Below are 14,267 nucleotides of genomic sequence, written 5' to 3'. Positions count from 1 at the left end.
ATTAAACCTGAAACGATTTATGAGTATTCAGCGGGAGTTACAAGGAGCAGTAGGATTTTATTCTCTAGAACTCAGGAGATTGAGAGGTGACCTGATACACTATGTAAGATCATGAAGAGCATTGACAGGGTGAAAGCACAAAGTCTTTTTTTCATGGAGGAGCTGCTAAAAACAGGAGGGCATCAGTTTAAGATCAAAGGTGAGAGATTTAAAAGGAACATCTGGGGCAGCAGCTTCATGCAAAGGGTGGAGTATATATGGACTGAACTGCTAGATGTACGTTACTGATAGAGGCCAAACAATCACAACATTTAAAAGCCACCTAGATAAATACTTGGATAGGAGACATTTAGAGGGCTTTATGCCAAATGTGGGCAAATGGGACTAAGTCACTAGGAAAGAGGGTTGCCATGGACAAGTTGGGTTGAAGAGCTCGTTTCTGTACTGTCTGACTCTAACTCACACATGTCTTGTTAATCAAAGCTGGCTGATTTTGATGGGCTATTTTAATAATAATCTAACAGTCTTGTATTTTTCAATGTCTCGTAAACCTTTGCATAATGATTTATGCTTGCAATGCATTGACAGGAGTTATGTAGAGAAAAAACAGAAACTCCCATGTTAGCTACCTCATTCACAAGAGCTTTTAACACCCACGTGTTTGTGAACTAACGGTCTAGCTTGGAGTGTTAGTTCTTTGAAGATGATGCCAATAGTCAGGCATAACTAGGCATTCCTTTTACTGTAACTCATGCTTTGAAGCATCTTTATTGATAAGGAGGGAACATGAATCACAGATACCAGTAATGATTTGTAAATAATAAGCCTGGGAATCTGTCATTAATAAGGGTTTTATGTTATACAGAACTGCTTCAGACCAGAAGCTGTTCCATTTGCCTGACTTCTGAAGCTGTGGAATTTGCCCAAAAGATAGGATTCATGACATCAGTGATTACATCTCGTCTTTCCGCTTAGCTCAGTTGGTGGCATGCTGTAGGTTGCAAGTTTGCATCACCCTCTCTACACCACCCCTGCCAACTTGATCATGTACTGTCAGTGAGCCTTATCTAAGGAGGAAATGAACTACAGTCCTTGTTCACTGGATGCAAATGATCCCTTGGCATTATGTGAAGAAAGGCAGTGTATAATGGGTGAAGCAGGCAACATTTTCCCATAGCATGGTTCACCAAAAGTAGCTTTAACTGATCAATAATCTGTTGCTGAATTTTGGATCTCGCTGAGTGCAAGATTAGTTCAAGATTCTATCAACTCATCATCTCTGAATTTACCCACTTAAACGAGCTTCAAAAGTAATTCATTGATTATGTAGTGAATTGGACATGCTAAAGATGTGCTAAGCACTTTAGAAATACATGATCTTTTATTAAACTGGATGGCTAATGCATTACCATCCTGGAATAGGATTGAGCACTTCACTTATCTCAAAAATGACTGTTCAGACCACTGGGTGTTCTTGTATGAAGTGCTTGTTTTGAAGTTGTCCACAGCAGGACTACCAGACTCAAAATCAGTTACTTTCTCCAAGCAGTTAAAACTGATAAACACCTCCACTCACTAACCCACCCCTCCACACCCACCACCGCCACTTTATCATTTCCTGCCAGTCACCTTATGCCTATTGCCTAGTGTCATTTTAATGGACAAACAATCAATCTATATATATAAACTATCTTTTGTATTTATATTTATTGTGTTTTTTTATTGTATTCTTTATCCTACTGCGTTTTTCTTGTGCTGTATGGGTACACGGAATAACAAATATTTTGTTCTCCTTTACACTTCTGCACTGGAAATCACAGTAAACAATTTTAAACTATCTTGACTGCCCCGTTAAGGAGTTTATGTACAACAGGCATCTTACGGTCGCCAGAACTTGAGTACAAGGAAGTCATTCTCAATCCCAAGGAGTCATTCTCTACCTGCCTCTTTATTTATAGTAATTATTCCCACTGAACTCAGTCCACTTCCCTCTTCTCTAAAGGATGTTAGATTTTGCAAAGTAGATCTACTTTGGAGAATCATTAATATAGACAAGAGTTACAACACTGGTGTGGGTGCATAGACAGAGAGTCAGATGTCGTGACTCAGGATAACCTCAGGTCACTGTGGGCACAGGCTAATATCGCATCGCCACTTCAAAGCCCAAAAGTAGATAACTACCTGTTCTAGCTCCCCATCCTTCCACAAGAAACCTCTTTTACTCCAGAGCCTGATAACACCTGCCACCACAAATCTCACCTCTGGTGAGACCGTATTTAGAGTATTGTGTTCAATTCTGGTCACCTCATTATAGGAAGGATGTGGAAGCTATAGAGAGGGTGCAGAGGAGATTTACCAGGATGTTGCCTGGTTTGAAGAAGAAGTCATATGAAGCAAGGTTAGCAGAGCTGGGACTTTTCTCTTTGGAGCGTAGAAGAATGAGAGGGGACTTGATAGAGGTCTACAAGATTATGAGAGGCATAGATAGGGTGAATAGTCAATACCTGTTTCCCAGGGCACCAATAACAAACACCAGAGGGCATATGTACAAAATTAAGGGAGGGAAGTTTAGGGGAGACATTAGGGATAAGTTTTTTTTGTTTTTTTTTATATAAACACAAAGAGTTGTGAGTGCCTGGAATGACTTGCCAGGGATGGTGGTGGAGGCTAAAACATTAGGGGTATTTAAGAACCTCTTGGACAGGCACATGGATGAAAGAAAAATGGAAGGTTATGGGGTAGTGTGGGTTTAGTACTTTTTTTTAAAGGATTATATGGGTTGGTACAAAATGGAGGGCTGAAGGGCCTGTACTGTGCTGTAGTGTTCTATGGTTCTATGGTTCTAAATCTGTATCATTTTAGTTAGTTCTCTCCCATTTCTTTAACCAATGAAGCTGGCAATCAGTCATGGAGTCAAACAGCTCAGAAACAGGCCCTGCAGCCTGACTAGTCCATGCCAATCATAATTCCTGTCTTACTCAGTCCCATGTTTGGCCCTTATGCTAAACTTTTCCTTTCTATTTACCTATTCGATTGTCCTTTAAATGTTATTAATGTACCTGACTCAATTACTTTCTCTGGCAGTTTGTTCCATGTACAGAGCACCCTTTGGGTAAGAAATGGTTTTCACTTCCTGCATGAATTTATTTGTAGGCCCTTCCCCAATCTCTGCATTAGTGGCAATAATTTCCAGGCACTGTGGCTGAGTCTGCAGCCTGCTCCACCCCATTTCTGCAATACTGCTCTTCCCCACAGTGTGGACCCTTTGTCCCTTTTTAATGTGACTTTTGCTGTTGTGTGCTAGTGGCAGAAAATATGCTCCAGTGACAGGTTTTCACTTAGAGTGGGTGGGACCGATGGTAGTGGGAAGGGGAAGCTGTTCATCTTAGACAATCTCAGGACAGACTTTCCTGCTTTACTGTCACCCAGTTTTCAGATTTATTGGAACTGGTTTGCTGGTTATATTTCATATTTTTCACATTTCATATTTCCTTGCAACATAGGAGGAGGCCATTTGGCCCATTGAGTCTCTGCAGGCTCACAATTAATTCACTAATTTTCCTTGGAACCTCACCCTAAAAGAATGAGCCTTTTTCAGTCTGAGTGAGTATCTTGTCAGGCATTTCCTGCTCCATGATGACTCTGCCTTGTGTCTTTACTGGGCAGAGTCAGCAGTGGGCCAATAATTTGGTGACATTGGTCTCTCAGTCATTCTGGTCAGAACCAATGCAAACCTTTCTCATTATCCCCTCTCAGCGTGCTGCATCAGGTTCGAGTTCAAGTTTAATTGTTATTCAACTATGCATAAATATAGCCAAATGAAACAGTGTTTCTCTGAATCCAAGGTGCAAAACACATTACCAACAGCATATTGCATATAGCATATGTAGCACATATGGTTATGATAGCAGAAAGGACAAACAGTCATACAGTGACCAAAAAAAAAACTGTTGGGATAGCCCAAGTCCCTGAGTGGCATTGTCTATAGATTGCTGGTGCAGCTTGTTCTTCCATCAAGTGAACATCAAAGGGCAGCACCGAGCAAACACTGGAAGGGTTAGGCTCCCCAACCCAGTATGGATTCCGGCACACCCACAGAGGCCTCTGCTCCCTCTCCCACACCGCCTCCAGCATCTCCTCCACTGGGCAGCTGCAACAGGTGAGCCTGTGTCATGAGGGTTTAGTTCACACCACAACCAAGGCAACACAGCACCCCCGCAATAAACCAGTGAATCAGACTTGCAGTATTCTACATTACCAATGACCAACAGGGTCTTGGGATCACAAGAAAAATGTCCAAGGCAATTACTGTATAGTCTTGACACAAATATGGTATGCAGCAAGTCCAGGCGACACCAGAACAATGGTACTCACAAGTCTAGATCCATTGTTCTTGAGCAGCTCGCTGTTGGGATAAATGTGCAGTACTTTATATTCTTAAAATCCAGTAGGGTCTCAGGATTGTTGGAAGTATATAAAAGATGAACAACTGCACCTTTGGTTGGACTCAAAGAGGCTACTGTGTCCAAGTGCACCTCCATCTTACCAGGAAATGTATGTCAACTCATCCCAACCCAATGTCCTGTGCTGGGAGGAGTCAGGGCATCACATATATAGAATATGAGAGGCTGCAGCCTCTATCCAAGTATCCAGGTGTCTGCTCTTCAAGCTTTGGTTGCTTCAGCCCCCCACTCCTGATCTTCAATCACCCTGTGCAATGGGGGGGGGGGGGGGTCATGCCGCTCGGGGGAATCTCCTGGTTGGTTTGCTCCTGGGCCTGGCCAAGGTGGTATTCATGTGTCTAGATGACTGGCAGTCAGGGGTTCTGCCATGCTGATTGTCTGCCCTTTCCAGGTTTACAGCCATGACCATGTGTCCCTGGAGAAGGACCACACCATATCTAGGAGTACACTGGGGGTTTTCTGGTACCAGTGGGTACTCCAGAGGCATCCTGGATAGGGATGACTGTGTGTGGTGTGAATCATGGAATACTGTAGTATTTTACTAATGTGATACTATAATCACTGAATAATCCTCCTTTTGAAAAGGGAAGGAACACCCATGTCCTGTTCACCCCTATTCCTGAGCTGACAACACATTCATATTTCAATTGAAAGTTCTCATCCCTGCTTCTTAAAAAACTTAAAGTTTGCCATATCTAACTACACTGCTGCATGGCTTGGTGTCAGATTTTAGTTTATTTAGGCTCCTTAGGATGCCTCACTCTACTAAGAGCTTTGTATAAGTCTGAATTGTAGCTGGTGAAACTGTTAATGCAGAGATCAAATGCCCTAATAGATTGCTTCCAAGCTTCATATTTTGGAGAGGTGGTAGCTTCAGTACAAATGATAGACAAATTAAAAGCAAGGGTAGGCTACTCTGACCCCAAGCCTAGTTTACCATTCCTAGTTTGATTGTAACCCCAAGTCTACACTCTTAATTGGCCTGGTTCCCCTCAATTAGAGCCATTCACCTTTCACCCTTTTGCTTATCCAGTATCGATCTTCCTCTCTCTTAAAAGTATTCAAAGACTCTGGTCTATTTATCTTGGAAACAAAGACGACCAAAGACTCTGAGAAAAGAAAATGACTCATCTGTCTTTACTGGACAACCTTTTAATTAGAAACATATCTAGAGTCCCTGAGAAGAGAAAATATTATCTTCACATCAATCTTCCAAGACTGCTTAGGATCTTGTATTTTTTCAATCAAGTCACCTCTCGTTCTTCTAATTTCCAGCAGAAGCAAATGTAGCCTTTTCACCATTTCCTTATAGTGCAAACCACTTATTCCAGGTATTAGTATAGCAACCCCTCTCTGAACACCCTTTCTATTAATAATATGGTTCACAATACTTCAGATCTAGTGCCATTGTATAATGAAACATAACCTCCCTACATTTGGAATCATTTCCCTAACAATCAATAGTATCATTCTATCAGTTTCCTAGTTAGTTGCTATACCCACATGTTAGTCTTTTGTACAAACTGTAGTTCATTCATCAGGATATGCAGATCTATCTGTATCTCAGAGTCTGCGGTCTCTCACTATTTAGATAACATGCTTCTTCCTCGTTTTTCCTGGCAAAGTGGACAATGGTTTGGTGAAGAGCAAATAACACCAGGCAGATTGTACCTCCACTTTTGATTCTTAGTCTACTTAGCCTGGTCAGGAAGTAACTCCATATCATCCACTGGCACCACTCGAAGCACACGAGTTGTATGCTTGATCATTTTCACAGTAAATCTTTTTCAGTCGTGTTTTATAGCAATTTCTTTTTCCTTTAAACATAGGAGTAAGCCATCTGACCACTGGAGACTGTTCCACACTAAGCTGGAACAATGTCCTTGGAGCCTTTGAATACCAATCTGCCTGACAGTGTTCAGATGAATTCCCTTTTCTCAGCTATAAAGTCTGCACACAAAATATTTTCTCATCAGAGTTTCTGAATCCATGGCACACAATGGGAAGCGTATTGGAATTAGTTATGGATTATTGTGGTTTCAAGTCCTTTGAGTTTGGGCCAAGGGATGTTGTTAGAAGTAACTGATTGAATGTCTGGTCTTTGGTCTGTGTGCTAGCGATTGACGTCACTCAAAATATCTAGAGAGATATTGTTAATGAGCAAAGTTTTAATCCTCTAAAGATGCAGCAAGGGGATTGAGTCAGAGTTGGACACTTTATCATTTGCTACAGTACAATGATAAACTCTTTGCTTTTTGGATAACTAATGGATACATTCAGTTGCATGTTCATGGCTTGCTGCTTATAAATAATACTACTAGTTTGCATAAATATCTTTTTTTTATAGTTTAACATTATGGATGTAGTGAGGGAAATGAGAAGACAACGGCATGGGATGGTCCAGACCAAGGTAAGCCTATTGTGTGTTGCTAAAACTACTTCGGCCCGGATGTTCTGGCAAAACTGTGCTGGGCTGTTTTAGTCCATTGGTGATCTCACATGAAACAATATAAACCATGAAACCCAACTTTTAAAAATCCCAATGATGGCAAATCTCACGCTTTATCAAATGAGTTACCTCAACAAATGGTTCACATAGTGCTTTCCACTGATAGCTTATTTAAGTGAACTAATTTCTCAAAGTTTAATTGCAAAATTCACAAAACAAATTTTTTATGCTTTGAGTTCCTGAGATGTGCTTGCTGTGTGGAAATGTGCCATTAAACCTATTGAGGTATAATGACTATTATGTTGTATCTTGCAAAGAATAATGATAAATTGTTCCTGATCACAGTTTGCATCATTCATATATCCAACAGTGTATTCAATATGTCTTAAATATGTTCTTGGCCATAACACAAAGGTAATGTTCCCTTGCATTTGATGAGGCACATCTTCACCATTTCACTGTTTCTCTCCTTAATAAATTTAATCCTTTGAGATGGAGTGGAAGTATTTAATATAATCTTGAGATCACTTTACAAGCAGAATTAATACTCAGATAAACTACATAAGTTAATAGCCTTTGACTCAACCTCTGCCTGTACAGAAATAAAACTGATTGCACCACAGTTTCAGATTTCCTGGTACAATTACCTTTTTCACAAATCACTCATTAAAATTCTATCATTCATATCCCCTGTCTGTTATTAGTGCAAATTATACAACTCAGCTGCTCTTTTCTCCAAGAGAATAAAAAGTAATTTCACTGTTAATTGGATCATTTTAATAATAGCATTGATGAGATTCTACCTCAAAAAAAGTATTTTTGCAAAAGATTAAATCTAGTAAAGGAAGAAAGTAGTCAAAAGTGCTACTGCTAAGCAGGTTGACAGTCTATTCATAGGACCAGTTTTGCTTTATTTGTTAATTTCACTTGTACCAAAGAACTTGATGCCTTATCTGTGGACTGAAAGTGGGAACAACATGTAAAACACTTCTTCCACTGTACCTGCCTACATTTTATTTTATTTCATTTACTTTATTTTTATACATGTGACAATAATAATTTAACAATTTACCAGTCATGTACACACTGGCCCATGGTTTAAGCTGGCTGGATTCAACATCAAGGCAGGTTAAAACCAATATTTGAAAACCACTTCAATTTTCGCAATGTGAATTTACTTATCACTTCATATATATATGTTATGGTAATTTGTAACAGAAAGTAACACTGAAAGGACAGCAGTTCTCCTTCTAGGGGGTTGCTGGCTGAGATGAAGATATAATTGATATGCAAAAAAAACTCCAGACGGAGATTTCTGTTCATGATCGTTCAGTGAACAAGCCATTTAACAGAGATGAGTCACCTTACCCTTGCTGGACACCGATTAGGAGCAGACAGTCATTGTTTAACTCATTACTGTCATTGATGCATACAGTTAGTGACATTCATTGGAATGAGATAATACAATAATTCCTGAGCAGCACACACAAAATGCTGCAGGAGATCAGCAAGCCGGGCAGCATTCATGGAGGGGAATAAATCATCAGAACTGGAAAGGGAGTGGGTAGAAGCAAAACTAAGATAATTGGAGGTGGAAAAGGAATACAAATTAGTCAGTGATAGATGAGACCAGGTGAGGGAGAATTTAGGTGGTTGGGGAGGGGTTGAATTAAGAAACTGTGAGCGCATAAGTGGAAGTAGTAAAGGGCTGAAAATGAACATAAGAAATAGGAGCAGAAGTAGGCCATCTGGCCCATCGAACCTGATCCGCCATTCAATAAGATCATGGCTGATCTGACCATGGACTCATCTCCACCTACCTGTCTTTTCCCCTTAATCCTTAATTCCACTACTATGCAAAAATCTATCCAACCTTGTCTTAAATATGTTTACTGAGGTAGTCTCCACTACTTCATTGGGCAGAAAATTCCACAGATTCACCACCCTCTGGGAAGAGCAGTTCCTCCTCATCTCCATCCCAAATCTACTCCCCTGGATCTTGAGGCTATATCCTCAAGACTGAAGTTCTTTTCTTAACAAGGTAAATAAATTTCATAGCAGACTTATTAGAGCATGAAAGAAAGATGAAGGAGGGAGGTGATGGATAGGTGAGGAGCAGAGTAGGGGTGAGAGGATAACCAAAATAGGGAATGGAAAAGGAGAAAGGCGGAGGGGGTGAAGAAATTACTGGCAGTTAGAGAGATTCTGCCTCTTGGAGCAAAGCTGCTTTAACAATAACTCTTTCTTTGTATCTATGTGCAGGATCAATACTTATTCTGTTACAAAATTGTCCTAGAAATTTTAATAAATATTCTGCAGCTGAACCAACAAGAGGAGGTGCTGTAACAGAGGAATCCATTGGAGCTGAGTTCACAATCTACTTGCTTTTAAGCAAGCAATTAAACCTCTACTCATTTGCCACTGGAAGAAAAATGGTGCAAAGCCAAAGCAGAAACTAAGAAGTAACTATGCTTCCTACTTTTACTAATTATAACTATAATTATAGTCGTGTGCTTTGAAAAACTGACAAGTCCATCCAATGATCTTGGTCCTGGGGACTTGTATTTTTCATCTACTCTTAATTGTAAACATGATATAGCAAATAAGTGTTTGTGAGAGTAATTTCTACCAGTGACAGGAAAGTAGTTAAATATGAATTATGTGCATAAAATCATCTGAGCCTCTTTCTCAAGTGTGGTTACCAAGTCTGATTGACAATTTCCACTCTGCTTGGGAAAAATATCATTACACACAGTTTAAAAATAATAATAACCATACCAATGCAACTCAAGCAACACCAACTCATAACAAAGGTAGTCATAAACTATGGAGATTTTTTAGAGATGATCCTAATGTACCTTATAAAGTTACTCTTAACAGCATTGAGTGACATTAGTACAGTAGGGCAGAAGGACATTTCTGGAATAACACCGTTAATAAATATGTTTCTCCAACTATATAGATATGGTGTAATAGTTGGCACCTCTAATTTTTGAATTTACTCCCTGTTTAGAAACTAGCCTATGTATTTATTCCTTCTACCATAGTTCATGACCATACATTTCCCTACACTATATTCCATCTGCCAATTCTCCTAATCTGGCTAAGTCCTTCTGCAGAGTCCCTGCTTCCTTAACACCACCTGCACCCACCCACCCCTCTATTTTCATATCATCTGCAAACTTGGCCACAAAGCCATCAATTCCATTATCCAAATCTTTGACATAAAATGTGAAAAGAAGTGCTTCCAATGCCGACCCCTGCAGACCACCACTAGGAACTAGCAGCCAACTAGAATAGACCCTTTAGTCCCATTCTTAGCCTCATGCAAGTCAGCCAATCGACTCTCAATGCTAGTACCTTTCTTGCAATACCATGGGCTCTTACCTCATTAAGCAGCCTCATGTGTGGCACCTTGTCAAAAGCCTTCTGAAAGTCCAAGTAAAGAACATTCACTGACTCTCTTTTGTCTATCCTGCCTGTTGTTTCCTCAAAGAATTCCAACAGATTTGTCAGGCAAGATTTCTCTTAAGGAAACCATGCTGACTTTGGCCTATTTTATCATATGATCCAAGCACCCCGAAACTTCATCCTTAATAATGGACTCCAACATCTTCCCGACCACTGACATCAGGCTAAATGGCCTATGATTTCATTTCTTCTGCATCCCTCCCTTCTGAAAGAGTGGAGAGGCATTTGCAATTTTCCAATATTCCAGAACCAATCCAGTATCTAGTGATTCTGGAAAGATCATTACTAATGCCTCCCCATTTCTTCAGCTATCTCTTTCAGAACCCTGGGGTATATTCAATCTTGCCCAGGTGACTAATTCATCTTCAGACCTTTCAGTTTCCCAGGTACCTTCTCCTTGGTAATAACAACTAATCTCACTTCTGCCCCCTGGCACTCTCAAATTTCTGGCATTCTGCTAGTATTCTCTTACTCTTCTTCCCAAACCTATGTACTCCAGTTTCAGCTATCATTATATGGGATTGTTCCTCACTATCCACCCTAACTACGTCCCTCATAATTTTGTATTTCTTTATCAGGTTTTCCCTACTCCCCTCAGCCTAGTCTACTTCAAAGAAAACAAAATGAGCCGATCCAGTCTCACCTTAAACTGAACTGTTTATGCCAGGCAGCCTCCTGGAAAATCCACACTTCACCATCTCCAGCACATTTACCTTCATTGTCCATGGATACTTTTTGAGTCCAACATTACTTATCAGTAGAATATTCCCACTATTAAAATAACTAAATGCTTAATTCTCTTCAGTCATCTCAAACAGGTAAAAATCCCAAGTGGAAAGTCATCAGTATACAAATGAAGTACTCAGAACAACAAAGTAATTAAGCATGAGCTGGAGCTTGTCACACACATTTCAATCCTTAGTATCACTACCCATATTCCTCTCAAGAGCACCAGTGATCTGCTAGAAGCATCAAAAGTAGGAAGACAAAAAGAGCAAGGAATAAGTTGAGGAAAATTAACACTGAGGGAGGAAAATATTTTTTGATGTTCCCCTTAGTCAATGTCAACAGCCAGAACTAGTCCAAAATGTCTCATGGAGAGGTTCTATTAATAAATATACTTAACTTTCTATCAGATAGGAATTCAGTCAAGAACTGGCCCAGATCCCCCTTGAGAGTAGATTAAACAGTAAACACACCAGATGATAACGCATTCCAGAGATGCTCTACTTTGTTGATTGTTCTGTTATAGTGAGTCTTAGGCTACGTCCACACTACACCGGATAAATTCGTAACCGAAGATTTTTCTCTTCATTTTTACCCTCCGTCCACACTAAAGCGACATTTTTGTCCCCAGAAACCGGAGCTTTTCAGAAGTGCTCTTCAAAGTGTGTAATTTTGAAAACGCCGGATTGGCCGGAGCAGTGTGGATGGGGTAACCGGAGAAATCTGAAAACGCTGTCAGATGGCAGCGTACTATTTCATTGTTTTCTTGAAAGCAACCTAACAATTTCAGAACAGATGGCAACGAGACTGACACCAGAAGAGTTAGAAATGTACTCACCAAATACTTTGACCCATAACTTACTGAATAAATAGGTATACTCACTTTGCCCTGTTTTCAGTCCTTGCTCGTATGAAGGTGGTTTACCTATTTATGCAAGTACTTCTCTGACAATAGATGTGTAACAGCCTAATGTAACATTGTATGGAAATACAAAATAACACTGATGCAGATATGTTTTATACATTTAACAAGGTGCTTTCTTAATGCAACAGAGTTAGTCAGTTTTTCAATGTTCATAGTCAACCAGGTCAATCTGTCCGTGAACTCCCTGTCGGTTGCCTCTGTATGCTCCAGTATTTGTTTTTTTAAAAATTTTAAGTTCTCCTGCTCAAGAGCCAACAGCTGTCCGTCGTTTTGAGTTTTTCTAGTCTGTAACTGAACAAACACGTACTGTCTTTCACAGCGAGATTTGAAACCAAACATGTCACTTGTTTTTGGTAGATGTGTCCTGCGCATGCGCAGTAGGAGGAGATTTGCCAAAATCTCCATTTCAATGTGGACAGAGTTAATTTTTAAAACGCATAGTGTGGATGCCTATCGTTTTTACGTGAATCCGGTGTTTTCAAAATTATCCGGTCTAGTGTGGATGTAGCCTTAGTCAAGGTTGTTACTCAAGTCTACTTTTTAGGGAGAATGCTAAATCTTACCTATACCTTTTGTTTCCCCTTTCCCAATCCTTGTTGGCCTATCAGAGTCCACCAGTCAACTGAGCAGTCAGAGTCATATACCATAGAAGAGTACAGCTCAAACAGGCCCTTCAGCCCACAATGTTGTGCCAACTTTTAACCTACTGCACCTAAGTAACACATAACCTTCCATTTTGCTTTCAGCCATCCATCTATCTATGAATCTCTTAAATGTCCCTAATGTATCTGCCTCTACCACCACCACCTGGCAGTGCATTCCAGGCACCATTCTATGTAACAAAAAAACTACCTCTGACATCTCTCGTAGACTTTCAGCTTAAAATGTTTTCTGGTTTTAGTCATTGTCACCCTGGACAAACGGCATCGGCTGTCCACTCTATCTATGACTTATTCACCTCTCATACCCAAAGAGAAAAGCCCTAGCTTGCTCAACTCTTCAGTGTCATAGGGATACAGCAAGAAAACAGGTCCTTCAGCCCACCAACACTGTACCAACCATCAACTACCCACGGGCATTAATCCTGCACTAATCCCATTTTGTTTTACTCTCCACGCATTGTCATCAATCCCTTAGATTCTACCACACACCTACACATCAGTGGGCAGATAACCTACAAACCTGCACATCTTTGAAAGGAAACTGGAACATCCAGAAGAAAGTCATGTAGCCATAGACAGAATGTGCAAAGTCCATGCAAACAACACTGGAGTTTAGGACTTAACTTGGCCTCTGGCACTGCAAGGCAGCTGCACTCTAACTGTGTTGCCCGTAAATAGCTCAATATGTAGAGTTTGGTCTTCTTCACAACATGACTTTCAGAAATCAGCAGGTTTATATACTTTAATCCAAATCAGAATATTCATAGGCTCTGGGGCTTGACCTAAACAAATAACTCAAGTGCATGCTGCTGCTTAGAATAAAATTACCTATCACATTAATACACCATTGCTGATGCTCAGGAAGTCAATTCAATCCACTGTTTCACATCCAGAACTATTGGGATAAAGAACTGAATAATTTTGTATACTTGCAGTTTAATTTAATCTATTGTCACCCATGACATGATAAATTTCATTCTTTAGCAAAGACTAATTCACATCTGTAAAATTCCTTACGGATTTGTTGAATGTGGAGTAGACTCATTCTTCATGTCATGAATTTACAACGTAGATATCACTTTATGGACAATAAAATTTCTGTTACAGCAATAGCACATTGAATTCCTAGTCCCCAATGCAACCATCTTGTGAAAGACATTATTGACTTGAATATCCTTATAGTTAACTTTAATATTTCTAGTATTTGATATGTTTAACATTTTTTGAATGTATATCTGTATATTTATAAATGTCTTAATGCATATCAGCAAATAAATATTTTTTACAATGTCACAATAATGTTGAGATAGTTTGTGTCCTCATATTTCTTCACTTCCTACGTTAATCTGTTTACATCCCAGGCTGTGTTGTTCCAACAGTGCTGCCCACTGCTAATGATAGTTAATGATGAGCAGAAGGACAAGGGAAGAATTGTCTTATTTCTGGGAAGGAGATGAGAGTTGAAGTCCAGGAAGTGGAATGAATGGGGATCAAGGACCTTGTCAATCATAGGAGAAGGAAATTGAAGAAAATGGAAGAATTAGCTTGAAATTGCCATAGTCAGGGCAGTT

At 39.9% G+C, this 14,267-nt stretch overlaps 1 protein-coding gene across 1 annotated transcript in view; it reads left to right on the top strand.

The window, feature by feature from the left end:
- ptpn20 (protein tyrosine phosphatase non-receptor type 20) overlaps nucleotides 1–13,972 on the top strand; it is a 419,828-nt gene extending 405,856 nt beyond the window's left edge. Inside the window, exons 47-48 of the mRNA XM_073025740.1 lie at nucleotides 6,811–6,873; nucleotides 9,175–13,972. Of these exons, the coding sequence (XP_072881841.1) occupies nucleotides 6,811–6,873; nucleotides 9,175–9,258 (147 nt within the window). The 3' untranslated portion in view covers nucleotides 9,259–13,972. The remainder of the gene's footprint in view (nucleotides 1–6,810; nucleotides 6,874–9,174) is intronic.
- The last annotated feature ends 295 nt before the right edge of the window (nucleotides 13,973–14,267 follow it).

Source organism: Hemitrygon akajei, chromosome 21, assembly GCF_048418815.1.
Source record: "Hemitrygon akajei chromosome 21, sHemAka1.3, whole genome shotgun sequence".
Lineage (NCBI taxonomy): Eukaryota > Metazoa > Chordata > Chondrichthyes > Myliobatiformes > Dasyatidae > Hemitrygon > Hemitrygon akajei.
Note: the sequence above shows the minus strand (reverse complement) of the source record. Positions and strands in the feature narration are given on the sequence as shown.